At 39.7% G+C, this 21,140-nt stretch overlaps 4 protein-coding genes across 12 annotated transcripts in view; 3 read left to right on the top strand and 1 right to left on the bottom strand.

The window, feature by feature from the left end:
• Positions 1 to 271: 271 nt before the first annotated feature.
• tomt (transmembrane O-methyltransferase) lies at positions 272 to 2,473 on the top strand. The gene is made up of 5 exons (XM_039787839.1): positions 272 to 339; positions 1,172 to 1,438; positions 1,519 to 1,715; positions 1,903 to 2,025; positions 2,261 to 2,473. The coding sequence occupies exons 2-5, from the start codon at positions 1,177 to 1,179 to the stop codon at positions 2,456 to 2,458; spliced, it is 780 nt and encodes a 259-aa protein (XP_039643773.1). The 5' UTR covers positions 272 to 339; positions 1,172 to 1,176; the 3' UTR covers positions 2,459 to 2,473.
• Positions 2,474 to 2,967: 494 nt separating this feature from the next.
• On the bottom strand, positions 2,968 to 5,182 carry anapc15 (anaphase promoting complex subunit 15). Of its 4 annotated transcripts, none has more exons than XM_039787799.1 (5): positions 5,082 to 5,182; positions 4,603 to 4,724; positions 4,460 to 4,519; positions 4,176 to 4,340; positions 2,968 to 3,874 (listed from the first exon to the last, which is right to left on the bottom strand). In XM_039787799.1, exons 2-5 carry the CDS (start codon positions 4,720 to 4,722, stop codon positions 3,827 to 3,829), a joined length of 393 nt encoding a protein of 130 aa, XP_039643733.1. In that variant the 5' UTR covers positions 4,723 to 4,724; positions 5,082 to 5,182; the 3' UTR covers positions 2,968 to 3,826. The 4 variants fall into 4 exon arrangements, with proteins under 4 accessions (XP_039643733.1, XP_039643759.1, XP_039643750.1 ...); XM_039787825.1 differs by having other exon boundaries at positions 4,176 to 4,316; XM_039787816.1 differs by having other exon boundaries at positions 5,151 to 5,173.
• A 2,861-nt stretch (positions 5,183 to 8,043) lies between these two features.
• folr (folate receptor) lies at positions 8,044 to 11,803 on the top strand. 5 transcript variants are annotated; one of them, XM_039787786.1, is made up of 7 exons: positions 8,075 to 8,166; positions 8,253 to 8,279; positions 9,513 to 9,651; positions 10,358 to 10,490; positions 10,646 to 10,834; positions 11,169 to 11,304; positions 11,473 to 11,803. In XM_039787786.1, exons 4-7 carry the CDS (start codon positions 10,362 to 10,364, stop codon positions 11,742 to 11,744), a joined length of 726 nt encoding a protein of 241 aa, XP_039643720.1. In that variant the 5' UTR covers positions 8,075 to 8,166; positions 8,253 to 8,279; positions 9,513 to 9,651; positions 10,358 to 10,361; the 3' UTR covers positions 11,745 to 11,803. The 5 variants fall into 5 exon arrangements, with proteins under 5 accessions (XP_039643687.1, XP_039643696.1, XP_039643705.1 ...); XM_039787753.1 differs by having other exon boundaries at positions 8,044 to 8,279; XM_039787762.1 differs by having other exon boundaries at positions 8,044 to 8,279; positions 10,334 to 10,490.
• A 4,525-nt stretch (positions 11,804 to 16,328) lies between these two features.
• Positions 16,329 to 21,140, top strand: part of inppl1a (inositol polyphosphate phosphatase-like 1a) — a 28,868-nt gene continuing 24,056 nt past the window's right edge. The window contains exons 1-2 of one of the 2 annotated variants that reach the window (XM_039787739.1): positions 16,329 to 16,428; positions 16,549 to 16,797. In XM_039787739.1, coding sequence (XP_039643673.1) covers positions 16,625 to 16,797 — 173 coding nt within the window. In that variant the 5' untranslated portion in view covers positions 16,329 to 16,428; positions 16,549 to 16,624. Of the gene's footprint in view, positions 16,798 to 21,140 lie in introns of both variants that reach the window. The other variant, XM_039787730.1, reaches the window with a different exon arrangement.

Raw genomic sequence — 21,140 nt, 5'->3', positions numbered from 1 at the left:
ATATATCAAATGTCTCATACTGCCTCTCTCCGTCTCACTGTCTCTGCTCCTGTCCACTGTATCGCTCCTATTCTAAATATCTAAATATAAATGCTGTGTGTTTGATTAAAAATGACAAAAACTGGTGTTTAACAGCTATAGAGTTATGTTACTGTCAACTGTGTGTTTACTGGAAATAATTACAGAACATATACTGTCATGCACGTGATACATAAATTATTCACACCTCCAGGTCTCTTACCTTCTCTTACACACACACACACCTCCGTCTTTTGGTGCCACTTTCATCTTTATCATCCGCACTGCTGCTCTGCTTTCGCCAACCTTTTTAGAAAACAGGTGAGTATGTCTGTTTTTCATGGCACAGTAAGAGAGACTTTATTTAGATTCAAACATAGTTTGTTATAACATCTGTTTTGTGTGGCTCAGAAAGCCTGCAGAGTCTACGGTTACCTGATGCAGTAGAAACATCCCGAGAGGCACAGCACTTTCTCTGACATCTACCACAGGACTAAACCATAAAAAGATTGTTGTGTAGATCTCATCTTGCATAAACTAATGTGTTTAATCTATTTGGAATTGTGTTAGGAAAAGATTGATGAATAAAATTGTCACTATAGTTTCAGTCTCATAATGGTCATATAATAGCCATCTTTAGTATTCCCAAATGTACCTTACAATGCTGTATACCTTTTTCTTTTTCTTTGTATTAATTAGAGAGCCTTTGTTAGTTGTGATTGATCTTTCAGTAGTTTTGTTGTAATCAATTCATGGATTTAAACATTTAAATCCATGAATTGATTACAAAAGCACCAGGGTTTGGGACTAAATACTCAGGATCTTACTGCACTTGAACATCAATATCAGAAGGCAAAATGTCAGTGTGATAATGAGTGTAGATGTTTTACTTGTACATGCCATTTCAGTCCATGAATGTAAAAACAGAGAAGGGAGACAGAAGCACAAAAGTCCTTCAGTGAATTGCTGGTACAACGCTCATGTTCAGGTTCATTTAAAGGGGCACATGAAGACATGGAATCTACCTCATTCAAACAAAGTCTAAATACAGCTTAGCTGACCATCAAGTTGACATGAACAACATAACATGTTTCAACATAACTGAATATAAGTATCTATTGAATCTACTTTTGTGTGTTTTTCTTTATACAAGCTAGGATGGTGTCGCCTGCTATCGCTCTGGCCTTCATTCCCCTCCTGCTGACAATTATTATCCGGTGCCGCTACTACTTTGTGCTGTTCTATCGGGCGGTCCTGGTCAGGATATGGAAGGACTGTGTTACTGGCCTGAGTCGCGAGGAGCGGGCCTACCAGTATGTTCTCACTCATGCCACCCCTGGAGACCCCGACAGCATCCTGGACGCCTTCGATGTCTGGTGCAGCAAGGTGGAGTTCATCAGCAACATTGGACCTAAAAAAGGTTGAGAAAATAATTTACAGTACACAACAATTTATCATCTGTTTACAAGTATGAATTTACATGATGTGTTTGGTGTGTAGGGAAGATCCTGGACCGACTGCTGATGGAGCAGAGCCCTCTGACAGTGCTGGAGCTGGGTGCCCACTGTGGGTACAGCACTGTGCGGATCGCCCGGTCTTTGCCCCTGGGTGCTAGGCTCTACAGCCTCGAGATGGACGCGAGGAATGCTGTTATCGCTGAGAAAATCATCCGCCTGGCAGGTTTTGACGATGATACGGTGAGAGAACAGAAAAATGGAAACACTGTATATCCACAATGTACTTTAGGCCTTTTGATAAAATCCCAACTGACCTGCTAACAGGCCATCATTATTAGTTTTTACATAAATATGGGACAGTTTTATTTCATGTGTTGAATATGGAAAGTTTTATACCTTGGAGACATTCACACGGTATGTCCTCCAGGTGGAGCTCATCGTAAATCCATCTGATGAGGTGATCCCTCTGCTTCGGTCTGACTACGGTTTGGAAAGGCTGGATTTTGTCTTCATGGACCACTGGAAGAAATGCTACCTCCCTGATCTGCAGGTGACTAGAATACGTCATTAGAAAGGACATATGAGCTAATATGATGAATATTTACTTTGAGTTTTAAGAAGTCTGTTTCTTTAAAAAAAAAAAAAAATACCATGAAGGTACTTTGGTAATAAACATGCACCTGAAATTGTACTTAAATAAATAATATATTATAGTTATGATCCTTGTCATTGTTACCTGGTTGAGTCCCTCAGTTAAGTGATTACCGCCTCTGTGTGAGTTACAGATGCTGGAAGGCTCTGGTCTGCTGGGAAAAGGGTCTATGATCGTGGCTGACAACGTGCTGTTCCCCGGGGCTCCAAAGTTCCTCAGATACATTCGCAAGAGCGGCCTGTATGAGTGGAAGGTCCATCGGGCCACACTAGAGTACAGCAAAGGCATCCGGGATGGGATGGCTGAGCTGGTGTACCAGGGAATCAAGTAGATCACGCAGACTGGGATATCACACACTACTAGTCACTTATAGATTTTTGTAGCAAGGGATGAATTGATGATGTTATACCCTGTTAAAGATAACTGTAAATTATTACCTTAAAAAAGAAAGAATACTAAACTAATAAAAATTATTTATTTGAATATAACTGCCAATTTTGAAAAAAACAAGAGAAAATTCATTAAGTATGCAAATTAGGCCGTATGGTGTCATTTTTGGTGGGCTTATAATAAATATCCTTTAGTACAAGTTGTATACTGAAGGTGGGAATACTGAAGGTGGTAAATGTAAACATTACCTGGAAATATTATATATATTTTTTCAGATATGAAATGTTGAATGATATAAAATGACACCATCCAAATCATATATTTAAACACCAAATTCACAAACACCTTTCTCAGTACTGGACTTATCCATTCTACTACTACTTCCCTTACTACCATGTTACATTTTATGTTCAATGTTAATAAGAAATGAAAATGTAGACAACAAGAAAACATGGTTTCATAAAAAGTATTTAATTTAGTACAAAAAAGCAAGACTTTTGTTCATTTTAGTACAAATAATCAAAGCCTTGGTAAGCAATCCTTTAAGGAAAACATGACAGTATTCAAACGGACACTATGTATTCATATTTAAATTGACGTTCTTCAAAAGTAATGGCTGCTCTTACCTTTAACATAGTTAAAAAAATATCAAAATGTATTTTAATAACAACTGATGCATTGTCCGAACATAATACTATTTCACAGGCTTTCATGCAGTTTTAACTGGTAGTATGATATCTGTAAAAAAAGATTAGCAGCATACACAACACTATGAAACAGAATCTTACTATGTGATGAAGTATCTGTCAGTCTCCTTTATAGGTAACAAATTATTTAGCTGACTTAACTGTTGTTCATGCTCAGTCAGCTGAGAAGTGGCACATGACTGAAGATATGACAAGGTCAAAGTGTAAATGAGGATCACGGGGCCGATGCCTACTGCTGCCACTGTCTGTGTGTGTGTGTGTGTGTGTGTGTGTGTCCGACCGTTATAGGACAGCAGTGTTCAGTAAACAGTGTGTGTGTGTGTGTGTACGCCAGGTAGCAACACTCACAGTGATGTCCAACAACATCAAGGGCCTTCAAAAGCCAACTGCTGCCTGAAATGAGACACTTTGTGCTGGATATATCCAAACTCCCTCTGTAGGACATCATGATACAAGCTTTGATTCACCTATATTCTTTTCCTGTTTACACAAATATAAAAATATATCTGTGTCACAAACTGAAGGGGCAGCAGTCGTGTTTTAAGTGGGGAGTAACAATCCAGTGCCAGACAGCTTGATGGAGATTAAAATTGTCTTTTGTCTTAAATCATCCATTGGTCTTGGTCTTGGTCTGGTCCCTCCATGTCCACCTGACAGAAGGAAACAGAGTCAGATTAAAGACTACAATTTCTCAGTTTGGGGACAGGAAAAAGTAAAAAAAGTAGTGGCAGCTAAAAAGGAAACAACACTTATTGTAATTAAGATTATTAGCAATGCATTTTAACTAGTACCTATGCCTTCAGTCAAGGTTTATAAAAGAATTCCTTCCACTTTTTTAAAGCATCAAGCCATATGCAAGTGTTCACTCTAGTCTGCCTCAGTCATTTACTGTACTGCTGTATTGACTGCAGGGCAGAACAAATACTTTCTACAAATCATAAATTAAAGCACCTCGTTGATCTCGCCGTCATCAGGTGACTCGTTGTAGTCATTCATCTCATCCATGTCCTGCATGTCTTCTTCATCTTCCGAGTCTTCCTCGCTGTCCTCCTCATCCTCGTCATCCTCTTCTTCTTCTTCATCATATCCCGCCTGCGCCACAGTAAAGCCAGATGACTTAAATGGAGGGAACCATGTTACCAGTGTAGGTTTCATACTGAAGCATGGTGAAACTCAAGAGCAACATTTTCAGTTAAAATGCATCTGTCGATTATATCTTAATGGCAACACATTACCTCATAAATAGGTTTCCCAATCGGCATCAGGTTGTTGTCCTTCTCAGCAATGCTCTGCAGCTGAGATAGAGACAGAGTGCACATATTAAAATGTGAGCATGAAGAGAGTGAAAAAGAAGCTGTGCATCAGTAGAGGTGTTTACCCAGGTTTGGTGCTGCTGCTCCTGCTGGTGCAGCTCGGTCTCGTCCACACACGGTCGGTCAAGGTTGAACCACAGGGACTCCGTTATCCGGGGGAAGAGAGAGGGGAACAGCGTGGACATGTCTGTCGCAAGGGGACAACAACAAACACGGTGTCAACCAGTAAGCCAGTGTGTAGCCTTGGGTTGGGGCATATGTGCCGCTTTTACACACAAAAATAAAGCGTAAAAACCAGTCTATGGTTAAAACCCTTGTCTACCACAGAGAAATTGAGCCCAAAAGTATGTATCGGACAAAAACACAATTTAAAACGACACAGGAGCGGTGGAGGGATAACGTTACGGTAAGTTAACGTAACACGTCTTCCAATTTTATGACATACAAACTCTAAAATGTAATTGCAACCCCGCGAATATTCTACGTAAAAAATAATGTCATATAAGCTATGCTATTTTACCCGTAATTGATAGCGAGTAAGTACCTGGCAATCTCTCGCTCCAGCTTTCAAAAATTTCAAAAACAAAATTAACCGGAAACCCCTGGTGTTCACCTGTCAATATTTCCGGAATCGTCTAGTCCAGCGTCACTTCACAATGGTTCCGCCACACGTCACACGATTTTGAAACCTCTCATTGAAAGAGCAAAACTACACACCAAATCTCCAAAACCATTGGCTATTTCTCCGCCTTTCACTCAGTTTTCATGCATAAAACACTTTTTTTCAAAACAGTACGCACAATTCTCTACCTAAAACACAAAAATCAATCAAAGGTCAGATTACCTGTTTTAAACAATGGATGCCAACAATGGACAGAGAACAAGGGGAGTAGGAGGGAGAGGCAGGGGATGACAAGGAGGAAGAGGAGGACAAAGAAGAGAAGGAAGGAGAGCCATCTCTGATGAAATTAGGGCCACACTCCAGAGAAACTGGACTGAGAGTAGGCTAGTGTCCATAATTCGAACCTAGTTGTATGGTTTTGTTTTCTTGTATGCTTCTACACTGTGCTACTGTTACAACAGTAATGTTTTGCGAAATAAATATTTAATGTTTCAACATTGCATTGGTGTTTACAGTGTACTTTTTAACCACTGTCAGCAGATTATTTTCACTGTAGAACATTGTATGGAAATATAGATATTGGCCTATGAAAGACAAAAGAACTTTATATTTAGAGAAACAGTGTGTACATGGCATATCCAAAAATGTACTATTAAGAAAAAAGTGTTCTTCATTTTGAGAGGTGTTTATGGCATTTTGAATGCAGTGTTTCATTTTGAAGGACATATGAGACATTTTGCATTTTGTGTGCAGTTTTGGGAATTATGTGTAGAGTTTTGAAAAAAGCAGACATAGTTTTGAAAATGTGTGTAAAAAAAACTGTAATATTGATGATAATAATCTGTATATAGTGATACAGTGCCTTGCGAAAGTATTCGGCCCCCTTGAACTTTTCGACCTTTTGCCACATTTCAGGCCTCAAACATAAAGATATAAAACTGTAATTTTTTGTGAAGAATCAACAACAAGTGGGACACAATCATGAAGTGGAACGAAATTTATTGGATATTTCAAACCTTTTAAACAAATAAAAAAACTGAAATATTGGGCGTGCAAAATTATTCAGCCCCCTTAAGTTAATACTTTGTAGCGCCACCTTTTGCTGCGATTACAGCTGTAAGTGGCTTGGGGTATGTCTCTATCAGTTTTGCACATCGAGAGACTGACATTTTTGCCCATTCCTCCTTGCAAAACAGCTCGAGCTCAGTGAGGTTGGATGGAGAGCGTTTGTGAACAGCAGTTTTCAGTTCTTTCCACAGATTCTCGATTGGATTCAGGTCTGGACTTTGACTTGGCCATTCTAACACCTGGATATGTTTATTTGTGAACCATTCCATTGTAGATTTTGCTTTATGTTTTGGATCATTGTCTTGTTGGAAGACAAATCTCCGTCCCAGTCTCAGGTCTTTTGCAGACTCCATCAGGTTTTCTTCCAGAATGGTCCTGTATTTGGCTCCATCCATCTTCCCATCAATTTTAACCATCTTCCCTGTCCCTGCTGAAGAAAAGCAGGCCCAAACCATGATGCTGCCAACACCATGTTTGACAGTGGGGATGGTGTGTTCAGGGTGATGAGCTGTGTGTTGCTTTAACGCCAAACATAACGTTTTGCATTGTTGCCAAAAAGTTCGATTTTGGTTTCATCTGACCAGAGCACCTTCTTCCACATGTTTGGTGTGTCTCCCCGGGGGGGGCTTTTGCGCAAACTTTAAACAACACTTTTCATGGATATCTTTAAGAAATGGCTTTCTTCTTGCCACTCTTCCATAAAGGCCAGATTTGTGCAGTATACGACTGATTGTTGTCCTATGGACAGAGTCTTCCCCACCTCAGCTGTAGATCTCTGCAGTTCATCCAGAGTGATCATGGGCCTCTTGGCTGCATCTCTGATCAGTCTTCTCATTGTATGAGCTGAAAGTTTAGAGGGCGGACGGGTCTTCCGTAGATTTGTAGTGGTCTGATACTCCTTCCATTTCAATATTATCGCTTGCACAGTGCTCCTTGGGATGTTTAAAGCTTGGGAAATCTTTTTGTATCCCAATCCGGCTTTAAACTTCTCCACAACAGTATCTCGGACCTGCCTGGTGTGTTCCTTGTTCTTCATGATGCTCTCTGCGCACGGACCTCTGAGACTATCACAGAGCAGGTGCATTTATACGGAGACTTGATTACACACAGCTGGATTCTATTTATCATCATTAGTCATTTAGGTCAACATTGGATGATTCAGAGATCCTCACTGAACTTCTGGAGAGTGTTTGCTGCACTGAAAGTAAAGGGGCTGAATAATTTTGCACCCACCAACTTTTTCAGTTTTTATTTGTTAAAAAGTTTGAAATAGCCAATGAATTTCGTTCCACTTCATAATTGGGACCCACTTGTTGTTGATTCTTCACAAAAAATTACAGTTTTATTATGTTTGAGGCCTGAAATGTGGCAAAAGGTTGAAACGTTCAAGGGGGCCAAATACTTTCGCAAGGCACTGTACAAATATTTCCTGATGTATTTTGTTTCAATAATACTGAACATCAGTAAATGTTATAAGCACATTTTCTTTCATGCTGTTTTTTTTTTTAAAACTTCATCTGATTTACACTTGTACAAATTACCAATCCACGTCAACATGCTTGTAATGTTTAACGTAGTCGAATCAGGAGACCACCAATGCAGATGCAGAAGAAACTTATCTTAAATGCTAGTTTATTACATTCCTGGGTCACGCTGACCTGTGTGTGTGTGTGTGTGTGTGTGTGTGTGTGTGTGTGTGTGTGTGTGTGTGTGTGTGTGTGTGTGTGTGAGAAAAAGAGCAGGGTAGACCTTGAGATAAGAAAAACCTTCCTCACAGTACTAAGATGTAATAAAAGCCTCAGATTATTACATATGCTCTATTCGTTCCTTCTCTCTCTCTCAAACACTCACACACACAAACACCATACACACACCAGGCACACATGAGGCACTGACACACTGGCACAGACTTTGGACTTTGGAAACATATCATCCACAGGTGTGTGTTTTCTAAGTTTTGTTTGGTCTTGAGAAGTCAGTAAGAGGTGACTGGAGACACTAATTTTTTTCGGATCATCCCTTCAGGAAGGAATCATCACAGAATCTAACAAGGTAACATTATTCTGGTCATAATTGCTTGTAAAAATTCTTCTCATTGGTCTCTGAATGAGTTGCCACATGTAGTCGTTACAAATACATGTATTTAGGTTGTAGGGTGAGGGTTTCAATTTCTTTTTAATAAAGGAAGAATACTTTCTTTTACATTTACAGTGCTTTCCATTGTTCCATTCCAAACTGAATGAAGAATTGATAGAAAGGGGAAACAAAAAATCAGCAGACGGTGTTAATTTTACAGTAACAAGTCTGATGCTGATTTCTTTTAAAAATAGGCCTAGTTTTTTTATGTTACATAGCGGTTACTGAGTAATGTATCACTGTATATCATGTCATAACATGAATAAAAGATGTTACAGTGGGTAAATGTCTATCAGATATAACGTTGTAGTGAGTTAACCTCGTTACCTCCAACACCAATCAAAGTTTGAGTTGACAATTGCTGTAAATACTATAGGTTTAGTTTGAAACTGTTTTACAAATATGGTACTGGAAATAGGCCTTCTTGAAAATTAAAAGCAAAATAGCAAAATGTCTAGAAACAATTTTCCTTTAAATAGGAATGGCAAAGATCATTTGTGTGTCATCAGTTTGAGTTGTTGTTAACTTGAACTTTCTGCCAGATTCTTTGTTCAGTTTTGAGGTGTTGTACTTTAGACTGTATTTGTGTGTACATTTCTACTCATTGTTCCTATACAGAACTTTCCATCGCTCAGCAATACACTTTCTACAACTCTCTGCTTATATATTTGATAAGAAATGTCTCTCAAGGTCTGTTTTGTTCAAAGAAGCCTTGTAAGTACGGTAGGGATTGTGGTAAAAAAATAAAAATAAAACAGAAAGAAAACATAGATAATCTTAAGAAACTTGTTTTTAAGCAATTGTCTAACGATGTTAGAAAGGTGGGGCCAAAAAGGGGTCTTTAAGTTGTTCATCAAGTTACACGTTTTTTTTAATTTACTTTTTAGCAGTGGAATAGATGCCGGATGTTTACAGTGAAGAACAACTGTATAAAACCTAAACCTAAACTAAACCGTAGACTATAAAAATAGAAATTTGCATCAGGGTATGCCCCTTTAAGCCAGGGCCCGCAGGTAGATAACAACCTACTTCAGAAAATAACAATTAGCAAATTAATTGATTAAATGTAGTGATTTATCTCTTACTCAATAGATAAATATTGTATGTAATGATGAAAAAACTGCAAAAAATTTGCATTTCCTCCTAAAGCACATCACATCCCCCCTCCAACAATACCACACTTGGCGCATTACCCTGGAAACTTGACCATAGACGGAGTCCAAATTGATTGGGATTGGTTGGGGAATTCCTGTTCTAAAGGGGCTGACTAAAAGCTGTTCAGAAATAGGTGAGAACCACAAATAGAGTGATTAAATAAAGATATAAAAAATATGATGTGTGTGACCACCCCTGCTATGTCTGTGTGATTCATCTGGCTCTCTGACTCTGCATGTAAAAATCATTAGGGTAACCTTGAACACCTGAGTGTCCCCAGGTCATTTAAGACAGCTCTGTCCTCTGCCGGTTGCTGCTGTTCCAGCGCTCCCTGTGTCGCCTTTGTTATGTTGTTTTAGTTTATCTTTATGTGTTGTTTTCACTTTACACACACACACACACACACACACACACACACACACACACACACACACACACACACACACACACACACACACACACACACACACACACACACACACACACACACACACATATCTATCACTCATTCACACTTACATCACTGACTATACTGGCAACCACACCCCACACCTTGATAATCATCTCAAATGTCTTCAATCAGTAGGCCAATGTATTACCAATAAATGTGTGTGTGTGTGTGTGTGTGTGTGTGTGTGTGTGTGTGTGTGTGTGTGTGTGTGTGTGTGTGTGTGTGTGTGTGTGTGTGTGTGTGTGTGTGTGTGTGTGTGTGTGTGTTACTCAGATTAGAGGTTACAGGACATGCCTGTAAAACTGTTGACTGGTACTGTATGTTGGCTGTCATCCCATTATTTTTCCTACTCATTGATGTACAGTATATTAATCTCTCCCTGCTGCAGAGCCATGTGGGTTGTCCTGGCCTTGCTGCTAGCCCTCTCCAGTGGTGCTCTGTCATTAGACAAACTTAACATGTGTATGGACGCCAAACACCACAAAGTAGAACCTGGCCCTGAGGGAGAGCTTTACCTTCAGGTGATGAACACAAATGTCCCCAGCCATCAAACATAAAACAAATACATAGTGGGATGCTGGGAGATTCAAGTGGGTGTAATGTTTTCGTTCTCATCAAAATAATGTTTTCAGTTCAAAAGCATAAAGTGACCCCTCTTTCCCTTTTCTCTTTCCAGTGTACTCCCTGGCGTGACAATGCATGTTGTACTGCCAACACCAGCACAGAAGCCCACAACGATAACTCCTACTTGTACAACTTCAACTGGAATCACTGTGGTATCATGAGTCCTCAGTGCAAGAAACATTTCACCCAGGACACTTGCTTCTATGAGTGCTCACCACATTTGGGACCCTGGATACAACCAGTGTGTATTGTGCTCTAGTCTCTCTTGTATGTGTGTACTGGGAACACTAGATGGCAGCAAAATAAGTTGAAAGGACTGAAAGGGCTTGTCAGGACAGTTAAATCTACATACAGTATGTTGTCAATATTCTATGTAATCATAGTATTACATTCTGTAAAGAGAGACTTTGTAATGTGCCCTAGTGACTATTTCTTTTTTATTCCCCCAAGTACTTCTTAAGATCATAGCATTGCAACTGTGAGTGCAAGGATGAACTAAGAATTTCATTCTAGAAATATATCACCTGTGTTCTGAAATTATGGATCATATACACTAATCAATTATATTTGTGTAGGTGGATCAGACCTGGCGTAAGGAGCGCATCTTAGATGTGCCTCTGTGTAAGGAGGACTGCCACCAATGGTGGGACGACTGCAAGGATGATTACACCTGCAAGACTGACTGGCACAAGGGATGGGACTGGAGCTCAAGTGAGTACACACACACACACACACACACACACACACACACACACACACACAGATCAGTGAAGCACAGACATGCTTACATTTTTATGTGTAGCCACAGAAAACAAATTCACACCTTTGCATGCACATTTACATTTTCTCTTTCTTTCTCTCTCCCTCCCTCCCCTACAGAGGTTAACAAATGCCCTGCAGGTAGCAAGTGCAGAAAGTGGACCGAAATTTACCCCACACCCAAGTCAATGTGTGAACAAATCTGGTCCAATTCCTACCTTTATACCACCTACTCAAAGACCTCAGGCCGCTGCATGCAGCTCTGGTTCAGTGGGACAAACCCCAACAGGAAGGTAGCTGAGTACTACCTTAACAAAGCACAGCAACACCAAAGCTTTGCCTTGACAACACTAATTCTGGCTTTTGCATCTTTCTCTGTAATGATGTCCTAAAATTATATCCTTGACCTATATCATCTCGGAAGTACCAATAAAACTGCTTTCAAATGCTCTCCTGTCTCTGTCGCTTTCTTGTGTCCTTTTAAGTCAATGAGCCTCCTAACTGATTGTAAGAAGACGTCTTTGGTTTGCATCTGAGTGAACAGGCCCCCTAGATAAAATAAGATTCACTGATTACTTCAAAACTTAATATACTATGTTTTTTAAGAATATGACAGTGGTGAAATAGCCGAGATTTCTTGTCATGAACCTTAAGAGAACTTTTGTACAATGATTCCAGGGGCCTTAATGCTGTTTTACATGCCTGTGACCAACTCATCATGCAGTAACGAAAGTGCGGAATTATCATCGCATTTAGATATAAATTAGATGCATCTATGGTCAAAGAGTTCCTAATATATCTAAACTGTGTTATGTTGATTTTCAACGTGTTGGTTATCTTTTTAATATGTTTTTTGAAATTTAAATTTGGGTCAAGAATGACTCCTAAATATTTAATTTGGTCAACCCTTGATATTTCCTGATCTTCAATTATGATTTTTGGATCAGTTTTACATAACGAGAGCTTACGGCGGTTTGTAAAAAACATAGAGACCGTTTTGTCAACATTCAAAGTTAAATGAGAGTTTTTTAGCCAAATAGAAATCTTTTTCATTTCCTCAGTTAACTTTTGGGCATCATCCTTGAAACCAAACTGGAGAGGATGTAATGCAGCATTGTAGTCAAGATGTTCCACTAACTATGCTGCAACCACTTTTTCAAAGACTTTGGAGATAGTGGGAAGGATGCTTATAGGTCTATAGTCAGAGACCTGGAGCTTGTCTCCTGACTTGTGTATAGGCTTTACTATAGCTGTTTTCAAAGCTGTAGGAAAAATACTTTCATTTATAGACTGATTTATAACTTTAGTTAGCACTGGAGTTAAAATGTCCTTGTGCTCTTTTAAAAACACAGAATCAATGACAAAAATGTCCTTAGATTTACTATTATTTAAGTGTGATAAACTTTCCCTTCTTCTACATGAGATAATTTAAAGAGAGACTCATCAAAAGTAAAGTTATATACACAAGTTGATTTCGGGAACGTGTCTGCCAGGTCCCGCACAGAATCTAAAAATTTGCATTTGACTTTTTCTCAAATATCTGTAACTTTCAATTCAATGTAGTGTCTGAAGGAGCAAGGTCATTGTTGCTTCCATAAAATGCAGTGTATACACACACACAAAAAAACAAGATTATTGTTTCACGACCAAAATGGGTAAGTAGTCAAAATCAAGGCAGCACAGCAGTTTTGTGTATAAAAGTAATGGAAAAAGTATAGTAGATCTGAAATTATGTGTGGCTAAAGAAAATAGAACAAAAATAAACGTGTGTCTGGATGAGGTATGAAGGGACATGCCACATAATGTGTTACTGCACAAGTCTAGGAGGATATTTCTGTGAGTGCAAACTGTGGATGAGTTTAAAAACCTCTTCATAACCTCAACGACTCGTGAGGAAATAGTAAAACTGACCAAGGATCTGCATTGAGGGGAAAATATTTCTCTACACTGGGCCCCAGTGATCACACGCGTCACATGACCACTCTGGGCCAGCTGGTGGTTAGTGGGCTCCACTGCTTGGTAATTATGGAGTTCCAGTCCCTTGAGTGTGTGTGTGTGTGTGTGTGTGTGTGTGTGTGTGTGTGTGTGTGTGTGTGTGTGTGTGTGTGTGTGTGTGTGTGTGTGTGTGTGTGTGTGTGTGTGTGAGGGGCATGATTTTACATATGTGTGCATCAGTGCCACGTCTGAATGTGCTCTATCAGGTCTTTGAATAAGTCTTGTGATTGGTTAGCTGGTATGTGTACAATATGTGACCAGAGAGGACCTTGGCCGATCAAAGATAAGTCTGAGAAATATATTAAGCAACTTTTGTGCACTCTGTACTTTTATGGGCAAGGTCTGAGATAATTAATCTTGTAAATTTCAAAAGACATAACAGATGCATTCAACTGTATATTTTGAAAATGTGGTCTTACCTCACAACAGTGATCAGACTAGCAAAGTGCTTCTCCATTTCTAAGGCTGATAAAAACATCCTTCCTGATGATAACACTGTATAATTTAACACTGCAGGGTCAGCTGTGAACCCCAGGCCAGTCTTTCTTGTCTCTTTTCTCTATACGAACTGCATGCGTAAAGCTGCTATAAGAGAGGTGTTGCCTGGGGCTCATTTCTCATCTCATTGCAGAAGTTTGTTAAATGCTGGAGCCATAATTGATACAATGGTTTTATTCAAACATGAGCATAACAATGCTCCAATATTTCCATGACCAGAGCAATTCTGACATAATAATAATAAATAAAATAATAACAATCACCATCAATTTGTCATAATCCCTTCAAATTACACAGTTGACATCACCTTACACGTATTTTCCCGCTCTGAAGAACTGTAGACACGTAAAGATGCTGACTGCAAGTGTCACTCATATAACAAGAGTAATAGACACTACACAATACATCAACAGAAAAATGATGTTGAGCTAGGGTTGTGTGATTTGGTTATGGAAGGGCAAAAATATTGTGCATGTACTTAATATTACATAGTTTTATAGCTTTCTATATATTGGATGATGGACATTAGCTGATGTGAGGTATCCATGCTAGTTTACTTTTTTTGTGCTTTTAGATACATAATATTTAGCGCATATATAATATTTTAATATGTCAGATATCAGGTTATGAACAATACTTAATTTCTCTGTGCCATAACGTGCCGACTCGCGGTCCTTTGCTGCATGTTATCCCACTCTCTCTTCAACTTTCCTGTCTTCAGCTGTCCTATCCAACACATGGCAATAAAATAACCTTTAAAAGTCATGCTAACATCTTGACTTTAGAATACTTTGCTTATAGCTGCGTCTAAGAATGTAAAACTGAGCCTGAAAAGCTGACTCTGAGATGTCCACACAAAATTGTGAGGCCCCAATAAAGTGGCCACTGTTGGGGAATAGCATATAGATAGGTAACAACACCGCTAGTTTTCTGGCCGGACCCTGAGACACAACTTTGCTAAAGTTATCTATCCAACAATTAGTGTTTTTGAGTTTGTAATGAGCACTACAGCCTCACCGTGCACTTAGCATGCATACACTTTAACTTGTGTTTCAGACTTACCAGACAATTATGATAAGATGCCAAAGAAACAACACAATATTTATTTTTAAGATGAATTGCTATTAAAGTAGTTTTATTACGATGTGACATCTTGCAACACACTTTTAAAATCCCTGTATGAAGACGTATTGTTTAGCCACATACTTTTTCAGTCTTTTACAGTCAACTCCCACACAAGCAGACACACACAGGCATACAGTGTGATGCCATGGTCAGAAATAGAATTGGGATTGCTGCTGTCCCTGTGGCTATTAATACACAACTTTTCTGAGGTCACACACACATACACACACACACACACACACACACTTTAACTAACTCTCTCTTGCTGTGTGTATGTGTGTGTGTGTGTGTGTGTGTGTGTGTGTGTATTTTCAGAGTTGGAAGAAGTAGGCCCTACTTGCATCCTTTACTTAAGTAAAACTAGTAATACCACTTTGCACTCAGTTACAAGTAAAAGTCCTGCATTTATAAACTACCTAAGTATTATGTATGAAGAATTTTAATGTTGTAGGTAGTGAAGGTGCCTCTATTTTTAAACCTCCTTAACCTCATCACTAGGGACATTTGTGTCCTCTCAGGAGGAGGGGATGCACAATGGTTAACTTATTTACTGCTGGGTAAATAAATAACAATGCATTATATTTGTTGATCATATCTTTGTAAATGTAGTGGAGTAAAACGTATTTGAATGTAGTGGAGTAGAAGTATAAAGCTGCATAAAAGTACCTTATAACTGCACAGTAGACACTTTTCACTACTGACCCCCTTCTTTATTAGTCAATTCCTTTACTTATATTTCTTTCCATCCCTCCTTTCAATTCAGTCCAATTTATTTATGGTGTCAAATCACAACAGACATTATCTCATGATACTTTACAGATAAGAGTAAGATAAGATGGACTTTATTAATCCCACACTGGGGAAATTCCTGTGCTACAGCAGCTCAAAAGAAAAAAAGAAAAGTAAAAACAAAAATGTACACACATCAGAATAACACAAATACACATTAAATAGACGTGGGGGGAAATATACAGAAAGTATTATAAGAAGAAAAAAAATATAATTAGTTATAATAATAATAGTAATAATACAAACATAGAGTAGCTCTAGACCACACTCTATAATTTACAGAGACCCGACAATTCCCCCAAGATCATCCATGTGGTGCATTTCCTCCTCTCTTTCTCTAGTTATCCATCCCAGTCTATTTATCCCTCCATCCCTCCTTTCCAAGGAGCTCTGTCATGCTGGCTGAAGATACACAACAGGAAACAAACTGTGGGTGACTTAGCCTATGAAATAAAGTGTCTCAATGTAATTTCCTCAACAAGATGTTTTATTTTGAAGATTTTGACTGGAAGTGTTTGTATTGACAATATTTCGTTGTGATGCGTGTCGTCCCCGCTGTTGCTCCCCAGTCTCCAGTGTGGATTTACATACCCTGATTTCCGTGGGACTGGGAAACGAAAGAGGACGGTGGCGATTCTTTCAGGAACTGAGGAATCGACCACAAACAACGTAATTTAACAAATTTACAACTTGTAGCTCCTTCGTCGGTTGTCTCACGCCTTCTAACCTCCGTCGGAATAAAGTTTATGCTACTTTCTCTGCGCTTCTCTCACTGGGTTATTTTTCTAGTCTGGAGGAAGGCTGGGAGGTTCTCGGAGAAGTCTGGAAGCAGCTTGAGTTGAACCCGGTTTGAAGGGCTGTGGCCATGGCCGGGGGTGGTGGTGGTGTTTGTCCGTTGGGGCCCGCACCGCCGATGTGGTATCACCGGGACCTGAGTCGAGCGGCGGCCGAGGAGCTGCTAGCCCGGGCCGGGAGAGACGGCAGCTTCCTGGTGCGGGACAGTGAGAGTGTCAACGGGGCTTACGCTTTGTGTGTACTGTAAGTAACTTCATCTTAGAAAAGAGAAGCTTGTATCAACTGTTAACTTGTGTGTGCGGCTTCGTTTGGCTTTGTTTACCAGGAAAAGTTAGTAGCTTTGCCAACGTTTTAAGTTAAAGTGGTATTTTAAGGTCGTATTTCAGCTAGCACATGTCTTATACATTGGGTTTTGTGTTAAAGTCACTGCCTAGTCCGTTACACTGCCAAGCTACACAAAGCTTTTCTAAGGTGTACACAAACTTTCCTGCATCGTTTGATCAAATCGTAACGTTAGTTGACGCCTGCGTTAGCCAGTGTTTAACAAGGTTTCAGCCAAACACATTTGTTTACTTTCTCCTGGAAGTCAGTGAGTGGCAGAGAGAGAGACTGTCTGTCTGCCCAGCAGCGAAACTCCAGCATGGCACAAAACTTTAGGGCTGTCCCTGTCTGTCTTGTGTCTGATGTGGTTGCCTGCAGCGTCGTTTTTACAGGGCACTGGCACTGAAACTGAATGGTGGTGGAGGCAACTACAGGGCTTCATCAGTGGGAAAGCCTTGCTGGTGTTTTAATTTAAGGCTCATATAAGATCAGTGCAGTGGTGAGGCAGCTGGCTTAGCTGAGTAGTTACACATACTATCTTCTCGCGCAGTATGATATCATAAAATGACAATAACCCGTATGTCAGGGCTTCTCTATTTAGAGAGAGTTAGAGCCTGGCATAGTCTTTACTAAACGAAGTGATGAAACGCCCACCCTCATTTACCCAAGGGAGATTTTGCCACCAATAACAAGCAAGCAAAATAAACAACCTCACCACCTGCTGACTTGAGTAAAATAACGTGTATCCATACTGTGTGCACCCCAGAGCAGATGATCAAGCTTCAATACACAGACCACCAATACCATCAGCATTGTGTACACTCGACAGTGACTCAGGCAAGACCCTGGAAAGGGGATGTTAAACTTACAAATGACCACAATGACTAACAAGCCCCCCAGCTCCCACACAAAGGTAAACAGATGCAGGAAATAAGGCCTATGCCATGTGACATGGTACTCTGACATTGACTCGACCTACATCCTCTATCTGATAGTTTACCCCCTGCTGATTTAACTGTTTAAAGACTTTGTGTTTATACCAGGGTGGGAAATAAGTGGTGAACATCTACCAGCCGCTGACAAATAATGTTTAAATTCACCAGACTCAATAGTAATTCATTATTTTGTTAGACAGCTTGTTCACATGTAAACAAATTCTACTCCTTTTGTCGTATAAGAACTCCGGAAAAAATAAGCCCGCAACCTATTTTGGCTCTTGATGCACTAATTCAGGAGGTCACTCTATGACCAACAACATTCCTCACATCCATGCATCATCTGTTTCCGGATATATTCCCGCCTTCACCTCTCCCTTCCTCTCCCCTTTCACCTTTCACATCATGGACTTTGTTTAATCTCAGAAAGTTTCCTTTATGATAACTTAAGTTTGTTATAGAGACCGTCTTTACACAAACTTTGCTGACAAACAATGTTACTTCTTTTTGCCAAGGCGTTTTGCCTCCACATAAAGTTATTAAAATAGTAACAGTAGCATGACATGGCAAAAGTATTGCCATGTCATGCAATCTGTGACCCAGTCACAAATAACGTAGACCAGTGTTGTTCCATCAGTATGACAGAAACAAGCTGTATGTCTGTATAAATTATATCTTTGAGAACAGGAATGGCTCAGTATTTCGCAATAACCCCTGAAGATGTAGAGGAAAATATGCAAGCATGAGTACTTGTGCTAATATTACTGAGAAAAAATAGGAAGTTAAATCTGAATCAGATGTGTTAAAAAAGTACTCATGGCACACATATTTTAGTCATGGCCTTAGTTTGTAGGGCTGGGACGATATGAACTTCTTTGAATTTTATGTACATCATGTCTTTTTTTAAATATTAGTTTTTCTAAAATTATACTTTCAAAAAATCCCAATATATTGCCTTACACACAGTATCGCCAGATTCTTGCCAATACACAGCCCTATAGCCTATGTCATATTTGTTAAGAGATACAATATATTCCTCAAGCTGAAATAATCATTGTATTGTAACCTTCTTTTTACCTGAACATTGCTACTAGACATGGCTTTTGTTAAGCTTTCCCTCGTGACTTACCTACACAGACATGTGTACTTCCTTTTTGAGAGATTTGGAGAGATCAGTGTGTTTAGGAAGTGTTTCCACTCTGCTGTTGTCTGAGAATAGACTGGTGGAAAGACTGTTTGTGCTTGTGACTTTACAGAAGCTACTCCTGGGCCAGATTGTCTTTCGGCCTTTGCCTTTCACTTCCTTAGTTTACATTTCATTTTGCAGAATTTGAGTTTTTGTGTGTCTGCATGCAGACTTTTTTAGGAAGTGACCAGCTTTGACCTGCTTACTGAGTGTGTTTAGTATTTCTGTGCAAGGAGGGTTTGGTATTTATATGCTACAGATGGTGCAGACAAAGTAAGCCTATCTTAAATGTGTGTAGTAGGCTGTAGATTAGATTGTTGTCATTCACTGCCACAATGTGATTAAATATTGAAATATTTTGTTGCCGGGTTAGCTCAGTTGGTAGAGCAGGCGCACATGTATAGAGGTGTACTCCTCGGCGCAGCAGCCGCGGGTTTGATTCCAACATGCGGCCCTTTGCTACATGTCATTCCCCATTTCTCTCCCCTTTCAGGTCTAAGCTGTCCTATACAAATAAAGGCCTAAAATGCCACAACAAATAAATATTGAAATACAGTATTTGAATAAACAGCTTTCTAGCTAAGGGTTTCCAGCTGCACTGCCACATTTTTAGATTCCGACAAGAGAGATGCCGACCATCAGGTGAGGCCATATGTTTAATTTAATCATGTGTGTATGCATCAGTGTGACAACTTACTACAGAGATATTGAACGGTTTCCTATTTTTTGTGTCTGGAAGATGTTTTTTAGTGCAGCGCGTCTAAACATGTCAGGGTTCAGGCATGGCCCTCTGTGTTTCTGTGTGTGTTTGAAACCTAGATGTTTCTGAGAAAACATTCCTCACCAGAAAGGCGTGGGAGTGTGTGTACGTATTATTGCCTTGTGGAGTTAGTGGGTTTGGGAATTTTTTCAATGTATACTTTTTCTTTAAATAGTCAGTTTCCAGGTTTGTGTACATATATTTATGCATTTTGTATTGCTACAGTCCTTCATTGCATTGTTTTGTGATCACGTATTAAATGTGATGAAGATTTGCGATAGTGTAGAAATGTGTTGTGATACAGATGTGAAGCATCTCTCCTTTGTGACTGATTCAATATAAATAAGGGTAATCTTATTTTCAGCCAGTCAATGGAGTGTGTTGATACAGTTTACAGTGCGGAGACTAAACTGACCTGCTGCACTTGAGGTTGAGGTTGGATGAGACAGAAGAAGAGGAGGTGGCACTCTAAGCCAAGCCAACAGGACAGAGGGAGTCAGTGGGGAAGTCATTACAAGACAGACACACACACACACACACACACACACACACACACACACACACACACACACACACACACACACACACACACACACACACACACACACACACACACACACACAGTTTTCTTTGGGTCTATCCCACCCATAGATTTCTCAGTCTCCCCCCCCCTGTTATAACTTCTGTTACTGAAACAATAGTATTTACTCCACAGACCTGCAGAGAATCTCATTAGCTGCCAACAGGAAGACAAACACACACACACACACACACACACACACACACACACACACACACACACACACACACACACACACTCTCCCACTACTGTACACTGCAGTGACTCCTGTGTATGGAATCTGTGCTACGAGTCCTAAAATGCATTGTGTTTTATAATATGAAAGGATTAAATGTGGATATGGTTTCAGAGGCCACACAGACAAAAGGAACAGTGCATCCCACTGACTGTGTTTACTGCTTGGCCTTGAAAGGCAGGAGCAAATATTTATCAACTTTATACTGTTTAGTGTGACCTACTGCTGAAGTCATGAAATATGGAGCTATTATTGGCAACAATCTGATAAATGAGCTGTATATAAATCAATTTAACATGGGAATTTATGTTCTCAGTGTCCTGGTGGTGGTTTATCTGGCTAAGTCCCATATTATTTAACTCTGACAATGTTGGTTCAAATCTGTGCCAGGACCTTTGTTGCATGTCTTCCCCCCTCTCCTCTGTGTGCTGTCAGATAAAAGCAACAATACCTAAAAAAAGAAATCACAAAAATGAATGTACTGTATTTATTGGTATCCGACCCACTACAGCAGGAATTGGTGATAAGCAGCCTGTAAAAACATAATTGCCCTCAGTAAGGAAATAGTC

The sequence above is a fragment of the Perca fluviatilis genome, chromosome 2 (assembly GCF_010015445.1).
Source record: "Perca fluviatilis chromosome 2, GENO_Pfluv_1.0, whole genome shotgun sequence".
NCBI classification, from domain to species: Eukaryota; Metazoa; Chordata; class Actinopteri; order Perciformes; family Percidae; genus Perca; species Perca fluviatilis.
Note: the sequence above shows the minus strand (reverse complement) of the source record. Positions and strands in the feature narration are given on the sequence as shown.